General features: G+C 44.6%; 1 protein-coding gene across 1 annotated transcript; it reads right to left on the minus strand.

Annotated features, from left to right (window-relative positions):
* Positions 1-621: 621 nt before the first annotated feature.
* fam53b (family with sequence similarity 53 member B) lies at positions 622-16,628 on the minus strand. Its single transcript, XM_071907809.2, has 5 exons — positions 16,432-16,628; positions 8,855-9,085; positions 7,843-7,897; positions 5,264-6,027; positions 622-1,688 (listed from the first exon to the last, which is right to left on the minus strand). Exons 2-5 carry the CDS (start codon positions 8,942-8,944, stop codon positions 1,326-1,328), a joined length of 1,272 nt encoding a protein of 423 aa, XP_071763910.2. The 5' UTR covers positions 8,945-9,085; positions 16,432-16,628; the 3' UTR covers positions 622-1,325.
* Positions 16,629-18,911: the final 2,283 nt, after the last annotated feature.

The raw sequence follows: 18,911 nt of genomic DNA on the forward strand, positions 1-18,911 counted from the left end.
AAAACAAAACAAAAACCAGAGACAGTAAAAGGCTAGAGGTTTGCACAGGCAGCAGAGAAACAGTGCAGCAGCAGCAGCAGCAGCAGTCCTGACACATGGCCCACATTCACAGCCGCCTCCCACGTCACTGTGCTCCTCAGAGAAAAAGCCCCTTTTGTTTCCCAGCCCAGGGAGGGAGGGAGGTCTCTGGGGTGAACCACCGCTCAAGCTCCACCACTCCACCCCGCCATAAAAAAAGAAAAAAGAAAAAAAAGAAATGGGGACCGGACTTCCCACCCCTGCCTGGCGTCCTCCCTGCCGACTCCCCGCTTCAGCACACAAACACAGGCTCATCAGAGGGTGTCCGTCAAGTGAAGGCCTCTCACAGTACTACTACTGCTACTACTACTACTACTGTTGTCTTTTCCTGCTGCTTAATTGGGTCAGCCTGCGTTGCTGCACTAAAGACATCTCTAACAATAACCTTGCTGTTAATGCATGTGCTCTGCTAATACAGACATTCTCCATAAACCCCTAAAAAAAAAAAAAAAAAAAAAAAAAAAAAAGGTACAGCCCATACACTTGGCATCCCAAATTTTGTGAGTAAAGACACTGAAATAACATGATTACAAATGACACATTTAAAACTGTGTTTATTTGTATAGAAATATGTTCATGTTTTACATAGCTTTGTAGTTACAAATTGTAAAAAGAAAGAATATTAACGCTATTAGCATCACTAAGTTTCTCTCAAACAAAGAGGAGCATAGATCTTGGAGGATAGTCCGATGTTACTGTGTGAAATGTTAAGCTCATCAATATACTTTATGGGTTGTGTGTGCGTGCAGCTCATTGCTCAGTTAAGAGTGAAAGGGCCTTTACTAACAGTAGCTCTCAAAGTAGTCTCCGTGTCTGTCCATCATGTACCCATGTACTATTGAAGAACGTCAGAGAAACATTCACTATTTCTAGTGCAGAGAATTTATACAAACCTACTGTGTATTCTCTCCATACCTAGTACAATGACAGGTAATCAGGGTTACAGAGAAATGCTTTAAGACCCCAGTACAACGGTTCCCTCACCCCCCCACCCCACAGACTTCCTTGTTGTCCTGAGACACATCTGAGATCCTGCACAGGGGGAAGTAGCTTCTGACTGCACACAGTCCCCACAAAGCTCCTGCTCAATCTCTCCTTGAGGAAAAAGTCAAGGCAAGTGCTGGGGCGCTCCCCGCATTAGCTATCCACTTGCTTTGTCCTTAAGACTATCAGCACAGTTTACTGACTGTACCACCTAGTGATCAACTTTCACAGTCCCTTAACCCCTGGAGGGGAGGCAGTTCAGCTCAGTTCCTCTCAATCTGCTCAATGTCAAGCTCGCCTCCCAGCTGAAACATGTCCTTCCTTGTGCTACACAGCCCCGCCCACAGGGGCTCACGGTCCTTCCCATTGGTTGTCCCTGCCGTCACGTCGCCGTAGTCTGGGGAGTTCCAGTCCAGCTCCTCGATGGTGGGGTCCGCCGCCCCGCTCCTGATGATCTCGCCCTCTTTGGTCCGGGGTTGAACGTCCTCCAAGCCCTGTTCACTCACAGACAAGAAGTCGGTCTCACATTGGGCTGTGCTCCTGAGAATGGGGAGGGCCTGGCTTGACTGGCAGCTGTCTTCCCCTGTGATTCCAGGGCAGCTAAGGCTGTGGAAATTCCGAAGTTTCTGTGGAAAGGCAGAAAGAACAATTTGTTTAGAAAAATAATTATGTGGTTCTCAGAGAAGCAAGCATAAACTTTCACATGCATGTAAAATCTTTGGACTGGTAGGAAATCAAACATGTTGCATAGTGTCAGTCCCCATACTGTCTATTGGCATGTTTCCACACAGGTCTCTACAGTAATGGCTTATTTGGTTAGCAAATCAAAAAAATATTTCCCTCATGTTAGATTATGTCCCTCACTAGGACACAAACACAAGTCTAACTGCATTCAGCCATCCTCTGAATACAATTCCTCTACTGTATGCATACAGTATGTGACCGACATGTCAAAGATGGACATTTGGCAACAACCAATATAATACAAAAAAAAAAGTAACAAGACTATTAGGGTATAAATTTAGCCTGCATTACATACTGGAGCAACTGGTAGTTAGATGAGTGAAGCAATGTGAACTGAGCGTGCAAATTGAGGTCCAGCGGGAGTCCAGGCAGCAAGTGGCCAGATACCCGGAGGGCAGACATCACTCATGTCAGCCTTTCGACTTTGCTGGCCTTTCACTGGTGCTGCACAATGAACACATACATCTGGGGAACCCAGCAAATTCCTTAGGCAAATCCACATGTGCCAGCGCTGCTGCAGGCGTATCAAGGCCCACGACAGCTGGGCTCAGCGGAGTGGGAGGCTGTATTACAGAGGCCTATGCACTCTGGACAGCTAATGTGGAGTAGGCAGGACAGCTGTCTCTCATGCCTGACCTCTACCGTGTTAGGCCAAAAGGACACAGGAGAATAGGCCCTCTATAAAACCTCCATCACTTGTGTTCTTATGTAATACTCAACAGGCGTGGAGCTGTAAGGGATGCAACTCACACTGAGGAGAGTGACACAGACAAGCAGACGAACAAAGTAAAATGCATTCACGCAGAGCCATGTGTGCACATTCAGGATTTATCACTCGTCAATAGCTCAGATCTTGGAATATGAAGACTACTGAGTTGGCTAGAGCTATGAATAAGGCTGGAGGAGAAGGAAGGTGTCAGTGGAAAGTTATGATCCATGTCCCAGAGCCACCAGCAGTAAGAAAGGGCTCTGCACCGGAGCAGCAGTAGATCAAAGGAGCCCTGCTGTTTTACTTGGCTCTGGTCAACATGGTACATTTGTCAGCACCGAGCAAGCCAGCATCGCATCGCTGCCCTCTGCATTAGCTCTTCAGTCTGGACAGAGTCAGATTTCTGGCCCAGACCCTGGGACCAAACTGATAAAGGCCATGAATAGTCCGGGCCTTAGCAAAATAGGGCCACCAACATGCTGTGTTTAGCCATACCAAGAATAGCTTTTATCTTACAACAGAGGAAGTGTTCTACAGAGGAAGAGTTTTGGGCTTTTATACTTAGATATTAAGGGCAAAGGAAAGGGACGGCTATGCTCTTCGATAGAGTTTCATCTCACAGTTACTGTACCACATTAGAATGAGGGTCATTAACAAACACTGCTGGTGTCCAGTTTGCCTGCATCATACTATCACATCCCTCTTGAATGGTGAAATGGAGAGGAGAGCAGAAAGGCTCCTCATCCATAATGACCTTGACTCTCCGTCAATAAAACCTGATCAATAGCTCATGAGGCCCGGTTGTGGCAGCAATCCACCCACTGAGCTGAATTTACAGAAATCAATATCTCTTTACCCAACACGCATCCCCTGTGCGACGATCTATAATCTCTGCCACAGCTGCTCTACTTCCTGACATTCACAGAGCCGCAGCCAGCCACACAGAGGGTAGCAGTTTCACCCTGGGTAAACCATACCACCATGGGGTGTGGATGAGAGGACACTTCAGAGACACTCAGCACTATGACGAATCTTTGAATGGTAGGGTGACTTTGTAAAAGTGAGGCACTTATGTTGAGTGACAAGCAAGTTTATGCTATGAACAATAGGACTAGCCAACAGTTGACCCTCATCTTAATATGTACTCCTTTTTTGCTTCCACTGAACTCCCCTGGCTATTCAGGGCTGCATACTTTTCCGATTTCTACTTTTAAACACTCTGTCCGGACTAAAAGGCTGCATGCCACAGTAGCTCTACAGACCAGATGAGAGCTACAGTATATTCCTCTGGGTTTGGTTGCATGTATCCGGGCCAAGATGTCTGGAAATCATTTTCCCCAGGGCTTGCCTCTAAAACCAGAGTCACTTGACAGGAATTAAAGAAGATCTTTGAAAAAAAACATAATCGTATCAATGAAAGCAAATCTGATTATTTCGTATGAAGCCATAAAACGGCGTCTCATGGTTTCAAAGGCAGCGCTCTCCTACCTGAGCGGAAAGCCTATGTCACAGCTGTGCGTTCTAAATAGAGGAACAGAGAAAAACAATGCAGATAACCTTGCACTGAGATGATGAACAGCAGGAAAAGACCCAGTGCTAACAATCTCAGCACCCTGAAGTTTCGCTGTAAAAATATTGTTGGTTGCCTCGCCTCTTTTCTCCACGCTGACCTCCTCCCTGTTTGGAGTGTGTGTGGCGTCCGCTTGTCGTGTCACAGCAGCCCTGTTGTTAAGACACTGCTGAACTCTGGGTGACTTTCTCAGAGGGGCCAAGTCCAGCCCTGTGTTTACGATCCAGTCAGTGTACGTGTGAAACATTACTATGTGTGTGTGTGTGTGTGTGTGCTTATGAGGCAAACAGACAAAAGCCTGCCAGGATGTACAGACATAACAGGTTGTCGGTTGAAACATGGTTTACTCCATAAGTGGATAAAACTCAGCACAGTCACTGGTTACATAACACCATGAAGAGGAAACAGAGGAATATGTGCCAAGATGATCCAGTACTACACACATCTCTTTTTATGAACAAAAGCTCATCTGTCCTGCTGTTTACCTCTTCGCTGACACTTTGATCTTGATGAACCATTTCTTACTCCAGTAACACAAATAAAAAAAAAGGCAATGCTTTACTTCACACTCTGTCCAATTCAGCAAGTACAAATACACACCCACATAATGGAATGTGACCCAGAACAGGCCTGCATGAAAGATTGCATTCATTTAATGATAGTGCCTGCAGAAACACTTTGAGGTGTGTTGGGGGAGAACAGGACACAATGGCATGACCTTTGAAGTGTTTGTTTATCCAACATGGAAGGAACAAATTGCTGCAACTACTAGCTCTTGTTAGTGAGACTGATTGACCTAGCAGAGTTTCCAGCTGGCTTGGCCGTTTCCTGAGGGTCTTGTCTCTGACCCAAGGAGAGCCATCCAGAGGTAAACTGGCCCAGACCATGAAACGAGGACTATGACGGGTTCAAATGTCACAGACGAAGAAGTCATTTACAATGTGGAATGGAAAGGACTATGAAGATAGCTTGTGGAAAATTAAATAAAATGTTATACTCAGGTACGACATTAAATATACTGTTAACTTAAAAAGATAATAAAGATTATATAACAGGCATCAGATGATGTTACAAAGGATACATATATTCCTGACCTTTTAAAACAAACTGACAGAGGTTGTACTTTATCTGCTGCACGATCTGTTTTACAGTCAAAAGCTGCAGTTTTAAATACCAACCTGGGTCATCTTGGCCAGGTCCAGGGAAGGCCTCTGTTTGTGTGTGTCGGCCGGTCTCCTGCGCTTCATGCCGATCTTCTTGTCGTTGAGGACACAGGGTTGTGAGCGGCTGCGGGCCAACCCCCCCTGCCCGCCACGGCGCTCCAGCTCTGGAGTGGAGTCAGGGGAGCTGGGCGGCGAGGGCCCGCGGGGCTCAGGGAGGCAGATCTGTTCATGAGAGAGGTAGAGGGGCTGCGCTGGGGGCTCGGAGGACAGGGACACGGAGGAGGAAGGAGTCAGGCCGGTGAAGGCAGAGGGGCAGGGCAGCCGCTGGGCGAAGCACGGCAACTCAAGGGTGTTAGAGCGGGCAGGCAGGCTGAAGCTAGAGCTGCGCTGCATGGCCGGGAAGCCGACCTGCGCGGCCCCGGCACCGCCGCGCTGGACGCTGCCCCCGCTGTGGCACCTCCTCTTCTCCACTGCTGTCCACACCCGGGAGCCCTGGGGGCGCCAGGCAGAGCGGCAACCACCCAGCTCTTCTGAGCAAGACAGGGAGCGGCACTGCCGCTTGCTGGGGGGCGCGGTGGAGGGCGAGGACGCGGCCTCAGTCAGACTGAGATCCTGCAGCAAGCTGGTGATGGTGCTCGAGGTAGTGCCAACTTCCCAACCCCAATGGGCAGGACTCTGATGCACCTCTGGCAGGACGTCCCACAGGCTCTCCAGGCTGGCCCCCACTGGCCTCTGCTGTATGGCACAGCCCCGACCCACCTCACGCCACCGGCTCGTCTCTGCAACAAAAAGCCAGATTCAATTCAATTGAATAACCTACTATCCTAAAAAACAAGGGAAAAATACTGAGAACCTCCACTTACATATGTGCCCTTTGTACAAGAGCAAAAGTAATACTTTGAATAATTCAATTCCATCCAAATAAATCCAATCCAAATAAAAATCAGATCAGATGATCGAGGACCAAACAAGTCAAGATCCTGACCTGAATATCAACACGACGACCACAAATACCCTAAATGATTTATGGATCGAGAGTTAATTGCAGGTCTCTCCAGCTTAGAATAGTTAAACTCAGTATGAGAAGCATTTTAGGTATGGAGGTCTGACCAACATTTGCCCTCAAAACTGAGGTGACAGAAAATAGCTCAGAGTCCCAGGGTTCTATGATCTTGGGAGGTCAAGTGCACTTAATTTCATTTGTGGTAGCCTCAACATGGAAAACGCCCATTAGACAGAGACTGCTCCAGTCTGGGTCACTGCACTGGTCCTAGTATGTGTACTTTGTATTGACAGTATGCACTGCTTTATGTAATCTGCACCTGCCACCTAGAGAAGAGAGGGCATCCAAAACAAGAATAAATAAAGCTTGTTCTGGCTCCAGGCACTGCTTTAGTGTGTACCCAGTCTGTCAGCACAGCTGATTGGGGAAAGAGAATGGGGCTCAATGTCTAACTGACTCAATATCAAGCCTTGTTCCAACAGAGACATAGTTGACCAAATGTCAATAGCCCATCATAAACATTGTGACTGAGGCTTATTATCTTGGTTATCGGTGAAGTCTACCTTGTGTGAATTGCACTAGGAAGCCAGTTTTTAAAGAGATCTATATCAGAGATCCATCCAGGTAGCTATGTGCCAACACTGATCACTCACCCATCACTCACTAACCCTAACCCTAACCACTCCAGCAACACCATAGATACCATGCCCAGACAGCGCACCACCTGCTACCCCACTTGCAGAAACACTCTTGAATCACTGACTGGGTCAGCCATTTTAGAAACCATGAGTCAGATCTTGAACGACAAGGCCGCTGCCCACTCCTGGTATGCAAAAGGTCTATTCTTCTCCTCTGGAGATAAAATCCCCAAAATACCATTTACATGGGCAGGGCGAAGAACAAAGGGCAGCGTGAACAACACCTACTGGTTGTGTGGTGTTCTCTGCCAGGACCTTGCCAGTCTTATGGACTCAGTGCCAAGTTACTGTGAGCATAAAACACCATTAATCTGAAATGTGCCACATGTACATAACTACAATACAAAAACTGTAGAGGCTGTTACTCCTACTACTGCTAGATGAATGGAGGATGGGACCCTATAATTAAATCATTAACAGATATTCAACTTGGTGACAAAATGTCCACAGCTTTGTAGCATGCAGGAGCGCCATGAGAACGCTGCTAATGATAAGGCGCTAATACATGGTCATTAATGCACAGTCATCTTAGCAGGAACACCTGTCAGGCATGTTTGACATAATAGTGTGTGATCGTCGACCAGATGCAGCAGGGACTGGCTGGCTGCTCTTATATCAATCATCTCTCTGAAAGGTGACAATGCAGCACCACCCCTCCAAACCAAGGCTGTCGCAAAACACCTGACATTTTCTGGCCCCCGCAAGCTGTTGAAGGATGTCATGAGTACATAATTACAGGTCTTACCCAGTCTGTGATGGGAAGTGAGGCACAATGAAGGACAACAATGGGCCAAGAAGGAACGAATGTAACGTGAGAGTATAGGGGGTGAGGTGTATGCATGTGTGAATGTGTATATTGACTGAAAGGGGTCACAGAGAGGGCTGACTCTTACCCATGAGTCCGCAGGAGAAGAGGGCAGTCCCCTGGCTCATGGTCTGTGCCTGGAACTGCGGAAATGCAGAAAGGACCCACCGTCAGCTCACCGCTCAAACTCGCAAACATAGGACATTCTAGCATCAACTACCAGCACTGTGGGGACGAGTTAATAATCAACAAATAAAAGTCTAAAAGCCACAAACTATTAACAAAGTCAAAGCCTGTGTATGTATAAATGTGCCGTTAGAGTGTATGTTGAAGGAGGACACTAGCTGCTTTGAGCTGAGGACCAAGCATGGCCAGTCAACAGAGAGAGAGAGAGACAGAGAGAGACAGATAGAGAGCTCCACCATAAATGTCTATGACTGATGCTCAGCCCAGAGCATGATGACTTCATTTCACGTGGCCGAGAGGGCAAACACGGTCCACATTACTGGGGGAATTTTCTCACTCTATGCTGGCAGGGAGAAGGTTTCTACTGCATGGATGCTGATTAGAAAATGAGTCAGAGTTGCCCAGCCGGGTGGAACTAAAATACTCCATTGTTGTTTTGAGTGTAGTAAATGGAACATTGAGGATTCAAACCAGATGACAAACACCCCGGTGATAACGGTTGGGAGCTATTACAATGCAATCATCATTAATTGCAACAAAAACATCCCTTCTGTCAAGTGCGTAACATCCAAATAATTCTTTTGACAGTATTTCCTGGGATTTCGTAAGGCAACACGTTTGATTTTTCCAACAAATTTGACTCAGGGGAAGTTAAGTTGATTATTGGTTCTCTGTCAAATTCAAGCTCTGATTAACTTTGACAAAATAGGAAAATATAATATAGGGCCATAAAAATGCTGTGGCATGATGAATGTGGCAGGCAACATTTTTCTTGATTTATAACAGCACCCTGTTGTTTTCCCCCTTGACAAGCACAGCTGAAGCCTGTTGGCAGAGATACACATAAACATGCAATCACACACTCAACACAAACCTCTGAAAAATTCATGCACAAGTAGAGAATAACCTCTCACCGGGCCCAAATCCGCCCTTTTGGATGTTACATCGTCAACACCCTTCTTTTCCAGTGTTTTCTTGTAAATGATCACCATGGCAACACACATCTTTGTCCCAAGCCATTCCAGTGCAGGCAAATAAGGCTGGAGGCCATCTTGATGGGCATGGTGTGAGCAGGCTGATTTCTCATATGCACAGGCAGCACCCCTCAACCCCTCAAGGAATGCGCTTCACTCCTCGGTCCAATCCTGGGCAGACACAGAAAGATGAGCAAAGGATTAGGATTCGGTACATTTCTAACATTCTGTCTACCGTATAAGCAGAGCGCAATCCAGCTGGATTGTGGAGAACAAGGATCCCCTGGGTGCAAGCGCTAAGACACACCATCACTGCAGACCAAACCCAATGCTCTCTTAAGTCCTCAAGCTCAGTGCACACAGATCCCTCTCAGTCTTTCGGCATTTGAAGTTTACTCTCCACACAAACACTCTTGCAAAACCCTCTAACAGCTACTAACGTGGCTGGCTGTGAAGGGGGAAATTCAAAGGAGGTCGGCGGTTTGACAACATCCTTTAATTCTCACGTGAGCAAGCAAATATTCCCCGCAAATACTCACTCAGTGTCACAGTGTGTGAGCATAGCCTATGTCACCATATAGCAGTCTGTAAGTTGAACTACGCTGCGTTTTCACTTCGCCCGTGGGTTTCTCCGCCGTGTCACCAAAAGTGGAACTCTATACCTTGTTTTTGCTCTTGCCTGTCCATTTGGAAGATTATCGGTCATCTGAGAGAGCAAGTTTCCTCAAAGTGTTCCACACTGGAACACAGAGAGCAGAGCAGAGCAAAGTCAAAGTTGTGTAATTGAATCCTCAGGGGCTGGCTGGGAATAGCTGACCTTGCGGTTATCAAAACAACCCTCTTCGCATTAGTGCCGCACCGATTACAGTAAAACAGCTGATTAGCCACAGATGTAAATCTATAGAGTATAATCACCACAGATGATTTTACTACTACCGCCCGATAAGTCAGGTAGGGGAATGAAACAATGAGCGTGTGGTGTACAGAGAATTGTGGTAGGCCTGCAAGGTCAGAGACGCTAGAGTGTCTGTTAGCCAGTTGAATGACAGAACAACTGCAGAGAGAGAAAAAAAGAAGAGAGAAATAGAAAGAGATGGTGTCTGTGAAACAAAAGAGTGCTGTGTGCAGATGATGAGACACCGTGGGAAACAAAAGAGGCAACATCAGAGGTTGGGGGGGTTGAGGGGGGACGCAGCATCACAAGACCCTGAGGGGGCTGACGGACTGGCGGCACTAGGTGATGTTTGCGTGCAGCATATGATTTCCATTACTAACACTTATCACATCAGGAAAACAACTTAAACACTGGGATGTTTTTAGCTATAAACTGAGTTCCACAAGGAGAGCAATACAGTTCAAGGAGGCCTCTGAATAGAAGAGGACAGATCAAAGCATGGAGCTGGAATAGGTCTGGCCAGTCTATACTGTGCGTGACCATTAACCACACAGATCTGTGTTCCAAGGCAGACTAGGGACGTGCTGGAGTGGAGGAAACGGTCGTTTATATATTACCCGTAATGACTTGGTGATGGATGCAGATGGCATTGACAAGGAAAGAAAGAAACCTCGCCCAAGAAACCACATTGTTGGAGGGGGTAAAAAAGCTTTTTAACACCATCTTTATACTACACAAACGACACCAAATGATGAGCATTGAGGAGCACTTCTGTTTTCCTTCAATAGAGGGATGAAAAATGTAGGCTACTATAAGTGAATGTAGTCTGACACTCTTCTAAACTGTAAACAAGATCCATTACTTGTAGTTGAGGAGAATCCCAACAATTTTCTCATCTTTCTCACGGTCAGGCGACGGCATGAAGTTTTTTTCCCCACAAATCTAAACCAAGCGCTTTAAGTGGGAGAGGTTTATAATGTAATTATAAACATTCCCCGGCTCCATGACAGAAGTTGAACAACATAGAATTAAGAAAAGCCTAACCTAGTCCCACAGCCTTTGAAATCCATTCAAACTTGTGTGACAGTTTGTGAATGGAAAACTTGCATGTGTTGAGAAGCACTCTCCTTGGGGCTTGGCAAACGGCCTGTGCTTTCTCTTGCACAGGCGAAACTGTAAAGCAAACGTATGAGGCATACCAAGACATGCCCCTCATTCGTCTCCAATGCCTGGTGGGTACACCCACTGCACTCGCTTCAAATCGCATACACTTCTGTGTTAAAAGATGCCAATGAAGTCGACCGAGGTATCTAGTTCATGGAATTAGAATTGCTGCCAAAGGGATGTTTCTACCCGTCTGACGTCAGGGTAGACTCAACTTCATAACGATGCTGCCGTTATCTGGAATCAGTGAGAACCTTCACGCTTCTGGGGGCCGATAGCTCTTTATCTGGGTTAGGGCAGCAGCCACCGTGACAACTGAGAACTCTAATCTCTGAGTAGGGGAAGAGTGTTGTAGGACATTCCCTCGGATCTGGCTCTCTACCACATGCAAACAGGCTGCTGACTGACAGATTGACTGCCATGAACTCAGCAGTGACAGCAGCCTTCTTATAGCACTACAATAGTGCCATCTTGGACTAGTTGATTGAGCTCCACACTTCCTTTGCGGTCACCACAAGCCTTTCAACCCGCGTTATTTTGGGGTGTCAAAAGTTGCAAAAGCAAGCCAGTGTTTCCCCTATATGCACCTAGCAGCGGCGGAATTTTTTATTTTTTTTTACGAGGAGAGAGGAGAGGAGAGGAGAGGGAAGGAGAGAGGAGAGGAGAGGAGAGGAGAGGAGAGGAGAGGAGAGGAGAGGAAAGGAGAGAGGAGAGGAGAGGAGAGGAGAGGGCTCCGTCTTATCTCTTTAGAAACTAATGTTATATTATTTTGTGCTACGGACGCTTCATATCCAGGTCAATTCACACACCTGTGAGTAAAGCATATAAACGAGAAACTTTGCGCTTACCTGATAATGTCAGCACAACGATTATAACAACAAGCACCGGGTAGATGTCAACAATGAAGCAAGCAATGCTGATCACGGATTCAGGATTATCATTCGCCAAAGGGAAAACAGTCCTGCAACTTCACGTGAGTATCGCACAGTAATGTTACAGCAAACGCAATCATTTGATAGGAATACGCAAGGAAACACATATCTGTGAAATAAACAACATTTGGAAGATCCATCTTGATACAAAGATAGTAGGTATTCCACATGCACCGATTGTTTTCTTCTTCCTGGAGGCGGGCCTTACTATGCGCGAGGGCCACCGTGACGCGCGAAAGCTGGCAATCTCAAAGACAACTGACAGATTCCCTCACAGACATATTAACGTTACATATTATTTGGATAGGATTCCCTTAAAGAAACGTCATAAATGTAAGTTATTTTATCATTGAAAATGTCATTACATTTAAGTAAATTAACACTGTTTGATAATACAACAGTGTGGTGATGCAAGTTAATTCTGGAAAAAAGGACAGTTAAGAATGAATAATTGGAAGAATGAATGACAGCTAGCTAGCCGCTAGCTAACACCCAGTGGATGTAAACGGTCACCCAGTGGGTGATATGGGTCACACATAAACTAATAGCTTGTTTGTCAAATCACGTTTGAATTTTCAGATGAGTTTAAAAGACTGGCTGATCAAAAGAAGAAAGAATTAATAATTGACAATAAATGTCAATAATTGTTTTAAAGATTATACTTTTATTATGTTCAATAAAAGTGTATTTTCCTAAATCTTGAGACACCTCATATGTAAGCTAGACAGACATTTCCCCTGCTCATTACTGTGCACAAATGTACTGTATGTACTTAGGGCTCAGGTGCCCTTCTGGTGCCGGCAGACATAGAAACCTCCCGGCAGGGCGCGCTTTGCGAGCGCACAAAAAAAAAAATTGTGCAAAAGCGTGCGTGCTTCACCTCCACTGCTACAACTCCATCCTAGGGGAAACACTGCAAGCTATCGCATAGAATAAATAAATGCTAGATGGGAAAAGAGAGGAAAACCACAGAGTCGATTGGGTCAAGTATGAAGCCTAGGCCTAATTTACAGTCGGCTGAACTGGCTGAACTTCTGTATTTGTAAAACAGACATAGGAGTACTATCTTGTAAATGAGCCTCTTCCTAGTCCAGAAAGAGTACAGACTTTCAGCCTAGATATTACAACAGGCTTCTGAAGTGTAGTCACCCCTGAAAGCTTTAAAATGCAATTTTCCAATTAGAGCAGCTTTTCTATACATTGCTCACTGTAATCCCATGGGTTAGGCCAACATTACATAAGGATCTGGCAGCTTTGAGTCTGACTCTGACAATTAGAGCTAATACTAATCCATCTTATGGCACTTGGAGAACTAGTTGTAAACAACACTGTGTGTACCCCATTAGGCTATAGGCCTAATGTAGGCTACTGACTGAGTAACTCAATTTGTTAACTAGTTACAAGACTGTATCAATAATGCATCAATAGACTTTTTAGCCCTATTAAAGGTTAGAACTCAAGATTAGAGTTTAATTACATCTTTTATCTGTGTAAAGCTATACAAAACACTTATTACCACCCCCACCCACAAATAGCATAATTTTGAGGTTGCATTTGCATATATTCTCCTTTGACATTCCTGCATGCATGGCAGTTGGATCTGTGTCCTGCTCAGAACAATCCCAGGATTGTGGCCCTCTCAGTAATCCGAGCATCTGCTGAGCACCTGAGACGGCCCAACCTGAAACCTAGCTGAAGGATTTGTGCTGCTCTTCATCAGTGGGCCGCTTGAGAAAAGAATGCTGGGTAACAGTCATGTTTAGCTCAACCCCACAAAATAATTCCCTGAGAGAAAATATGCATGTTCCTAAAAAGTTTGTGTCCCCAAGCTATTGGCTCTTGTGGCCTATTTCTTTGAGTGGTCACGGCTTGTGAATGATCCATATTTGGACTTATGCACATTCAGGCAGTTTCCCATGTCATGTCGTGTTGACAGGGCATATCACAAAGTGCAGGACACCAAGGGTGCATGAAGACCGACTGAATGATAAAACTGCAAACCGGTTCGGCTTTTTCTGCAGCACTGCGCATCATTTTCACTGTGAAAATGGAGGTATTTTCTGAAACCTGAAAACTTCTTTGTTAGTGTTGTGATCAATTAGTGGCTACAAAGGGCAGGCCCCATCGAGTTTTGCTACGGCTGACTGACTGAAAAGAAATTTATGAAACACATTATAGGGTGTAGGCTAGCCCACAGCTGCCTGCATTTTCACAGAAATTAGGCTATGTCAAACGGGAGGCATACACTACATTTAAAGCAGTGAGTGAATAGTCAGAAATGAGCATTGCTGGGAGGCTTCAATAGTGGTGACCAAGCTTGGTTGAGGGCCTGGGGTAGAGCCATGGTCTCACAAGCATGCAGCTGCCCACTTACCATAAACACAAAGGCTCAGCAAGGCTATGCATGGCAGCCAAGGAGGCCTACGTTTTAAAGAAGGCCTGCTGTTTAATTATCTCATACATAATCACTTGCACTGTATACATTTGTTCAGAACAAGAGGTTCGTTGAGGTCTGTAAACATGGCTTTCAGCAAACCTGTCCAAGTTGGAGAGAAATGTTGTCCACATGAATGCTAAATCTAACAAAGTCTCTTAATCACAAAGGGTCGAAGACGCAGCATGCCTCTACTTCCACAGCAGAACAACATTGCACATTAATAGGCCTAAATAGGAGTAAGTCACATCTACAGGACACAGGCCTATTTGCATTCAATCAAAATCAAGAATTTGATGAGAAAGAGCACATCCCTCCCCCAACACTGCACTTCCACTGACCAGACATAGGAACTTGAAAAAGACAGGAACAGCATTTTTTCCAAGATAGTGCTTGAACAATGTCATAACTTAGGCATTATGATACACAGGATCTCAGAGAACCTCAAAGAATTGTCTAAATATTTCCAGCAATACGGGCAAGGAAGGGGGAATCATCTGCACAGTCTGATAGGCAACTTGCTTTGTACTAAATTGCTTCAACAATTTTGCAGATTAGCTTGCCAAACCTCCAGGTGGAGAAAAGGCCCTGAAAACTGAGCTAGTCCAAGTAACCAGCACAAACAGTCCCTTAAACTCCTTTTCCAAAATCCCTCATGAAAGGGAAATGAGTTTGGCAAGCAAATTGGTGTGACGGGAGCTCACAGAATGTTACATGCAGGCTACAGAGCAAACAGGATTTTGAACTCGAGAGAAAGGCCACAAACTACGGATGACAAAATATGAAATGTACTTCCACAAAAGGTAAATCGACACTTCTGTACACCAACAATAAAGCCTACTATACGATGTTTTCTCTATGCCACTTCACCACATTTGTGTATGTTAAGGATAAAAACTGCCACTCTGAGCTACTTATACACTTTGGCAGTCATGGCCAATGGGACACTCACAGGAGTTCAGGTTAAGCAAGCTCTTGTGTTTATGCTCCGACTGAGCACTTAAATTGCAGATTCTGTTGGATTGTATGTCAGCCAGGCCTGTCTTCATACCTGAGGGGAAGGTTAGCTAGATAGAGATAAGACAACATTCCACTGCAACCAACTGAACTTACAGAAACTGTAATATACCAGCAAGAGGGACTAAATGACATGGCCAAATACTGCGGCATCAGATATGGAGCCATGAACCCGATGGCTGTGGAAAAGGTATTTAACAGCTCTTATACGGGTAGCTGGTATACTGACCCATCTTCATGTGTGTGCAATGCACGAATGAAAATCCAAGTTCAGACCAGATTGTCTGCACTTCAAGGCAAGCCAGTTCACAGGAAAATGCTTTTGAGCAACATGTTGCAGACTGCACAGAACACTCAGTAGCTTGTCATCTAGTCTGATTTATTCAACAATTTAAGCTTACAAGTTACTGTCAGCTGCCTAGACAAGACAGGCATACTTTCTGGGGTTACACAAAGGTGATGAATACTCTGTCCATTGGATGCTATGATACTTACATGAACATGAAAAAAACTGATAGCTGCCAGGAATAAGTCTTTAGGACTGTGGTTTTGAACTTTTTTTTCCAGATTCAGCAAACCTTCTTTTGACAGCAGTGCTGTATTATTAAATGAACCTACACAGGCAACTTTTCACCACACAATCCCCTTATCAAACTATGACATAGTATTCCAGACATATAAAAGAAGAAAGAGCAGAAAAAGTCCTCCATGCAGGCATAAAACAGAGGCAGTAACCTCTTTACCCATACAAGACAAAAAGGGGACAAAGCAAAGGCAGTGGACACATGAGGAAAACTTGCTAAGCGTGAACGCGAGCTAGGTTCAATTCCCACAAAGCTAGTTGATACTTTTCACCCATGTTTTCACCCCGCTGCTATCGTGGACGACTAGTTTATTTCTTGTCACAAACTCTCACCGTACATATCGCCATGCATTTGAATCACATACTTTCAAAACACCAAGGAGTAACTTAACACTTCACACTCTATGGGCTGAAACACAGAGGCTGCCAGTTCCTAAGGTAACTGTTAACTCAACTCAGAAACTAACGTTAAGGCTAAAAACTATCACTCACAAGCATCACGGTGAACATCTCGGGGATCCAACGACTGACACACCAGCAGCTGGTTAGTTTCGCTTGACCATCGTGAGTTGTTGTTGTTTTTTTCTTTTTCTTTTTTTGCACAAAGACAAAACAAGGCGTGAGGCAGGAAGCTAGACGAGCAGTAACTTCTCGTCCTGCTCCAGGCAGCTCCTGCAACTACAACATTGCCCCAGTGCACTACTGTCCAACTTTGCACGCTAATGACGCTGTGACAACATACACCAGGACATACCACTTATTACAGGGGGGTGAGGTCCGACCGTTTAGTTTCTAACACTAAAGATTTACTCACACGTGTATTCTTTTATTCCGTGTAGTTTATTGTTTTAATATCGCTGATTTAGTTTATATAGTTGAAATGTACAAAGTAAAAGATTAATCCCTGTGAGACGTTTGCATGACTTACTTCCCTGCCTCCCCCCTAACTAGTGGTCTGGTCCTCGCTGCAGTAATGAAAAGTAATCACAGTTTTATGCTGTGCATATAGACAAGGAACTTTCACAATATACAACGGTGTTACATGATAAGAGGGTGTGTGTGTGTGTGTGTGTGTGTGTGTGTGTGTGTGTGTGTTTTACATATAACTCCCCCACACAAAATGAGTTCCAGTATCCAAATTATAAGGGGCTGTCCTAAATAAATACATTTATTACAAACAGATGTTTCTCATACCAGGGAGTAAAGAAAGTGCTTTTATCATGGTATACATGGATCTGCCTGCTATGGAGGCACTTATTTACTATTAGAGCAAAACATGCTGTGACCTCAATCACATTTGTACAGTTGCACATCAACTGTCATCTGCTTTCTCACTCTTCTGTTATATACTCTTTATAACAAGCTGGGATTTTCAATAAAACAATATACAGCTTACTCATGACATTTACTGTACTTATTTTTGCATACTTAAAAGATAAAACCACTGGATCTTAATTGAACAGTCCCCAAAGTTGTAATGTGGAAGACTGAAAAGAACAGCAAACATATATATTTTGTTCATAACATCTTTGCTGTCACATCATATATGTTCATTGACTTTGTGGGGATTGAAGTTAAGACAGTAGGCCTCAGCGGGGCGGGGAGCTGAGGCTCACCCCTGGCAGACACTATTGTTAATCAAAGAGTAACATCTGTTGTGTGCCACTAATCTCCCCCAGCATGGCAGACTGTCCGCCTAAAAGGTTCAGACTGTCTGCCCCTTGTGTTAAAGGGCACCAAGGATTTGTCTCTTCCACTATGTAGGCTACAGTGTGGGGGGTTACCCACTTGTTATTACCAAGACCCCGTCTGGAAGGTGGCTGATAGATTTACCAACCAAATATAGAATATGTGGCATGGCAAACACTGCCTGTTGTGTCCCATAGTCTTAAAAGACAGTGATGACCCTTTGGAAGGGAGATCAAAACAATTTGAATACTTAAGCGGTCATACAAGAATAGTAGTCCCAGCATTCAACAAGTCTGGCAGTATGTGACTGTGCTGTGTTTAACAAAACCATAGGGGGCAGTATTCACCAATCATACCTACTGGTGCAATGAAAAGACCACAAGATATAACAGAATTGTAATAGCTACATAATCAGCGTGTGTTCAAGGGATAATAAATCTTCATTTACTTGTTTTTGTCGTTTCTCTTTGATCAAATGTAGCCTGCAGCTACCATATGGGTAACAGTAAATAGGAAGTGAGCTTCCAAGTCCCAGTCCGGACTCCGGAGACCCCATGCAGAATGCTGTATGCCATCTGTGGTTCACACTGGCCTCAGACAGATGGCTACAGGACTCTTGTTACAGGAGCCAACCCTTCTCAACTTTAAAGAACAGCTAATACTCTCCATCCCTGACGTAATTGATCATTACATAAGATTTAGAAGTTTGTTTTCCATTCATAAATGAATGATAATTTAAATTAAGATAGACATTTGATCCCTGTCAATACTGTGCTGTAAAGTGATTCCAAAGCTATGAGAGGAGTTCAACTATTCTATGTAGTTGTGTGTATTTTTCATAGAAATTCATGAGCTTTCCATTAATGTACACAAATCCCAAACATGCCAGTCAAGTCTTTTAAAGTCGGTTTGGCCAAGAGTGTGACACTTCTAAGTGAAGAAAAACAGTGACACCATTTGACAAAATGCAGAAGCACATGCATTTACAAATTTACTTGTTGCAGCTTGCAGTACAGGATATTGTGCAAATTATTCTCTGCTTGATGCTCAGTGGGAGAGTGGTGAAACTAATGTAGAGTCAGAAACATGAAAAGAACATATGGCTTTCATGGAACACCATCTAAATTACACTGCTACTACCCATATTTATCCAACTAATCCTTAGCCCATAATGTTCATATCCAAGTTAATTGAACTGGCACGTCTCAATGGATTTTGGGAGCCCCATCTAAGAGGCTCTAAAGCTATCTTTCTGCCAAAGCATGCACATCACTAAACCCTCA

The sequence above is a fragment of the Centroberyx gerrardi genome, chromosome 20 (genome assembly GCF_048128805.1).
Source record: "Centroberyx gerrardi isolate f3 chromosome 20, fCenGer3.hap1.cur.20231027, whole genome shotgun sequence".
Lineage (NCBI taxonomy): Eukaryota > Metazoa > Chordata > Actinopteri > Beryciformes > Berycidae > Centroberyx > Centroberyx gerrardi.

What these genes read in the sequence shown, in the direction of transcription:
- fam53b (XM_071907809.2), bottom strand. Translation starts at nt 8,944, where the DNA reads ATGTGTGTTGCCATGGTGATCATTTACAAGAAAACACTGGAAAAGAAG. An exon ending in AAAGGGCGGATTTGGGCCCG is followed by an intron (nt 7,898 to 8,854) that starts GTGAGAGGTTAT and finishes GCATTTCCGCAG; the next exon opens with TTCCAGGCACAGACCATGAG. An exon ending in CTTCTCCTGCGGACTCATGG is followed by an intron (nt 6,028 to 7,842) that starts GTAAGAGTCAGC and finishes TTTTTGTTGCAG; the next exon opens with AGACGAGCCGGTGGCGTGAG.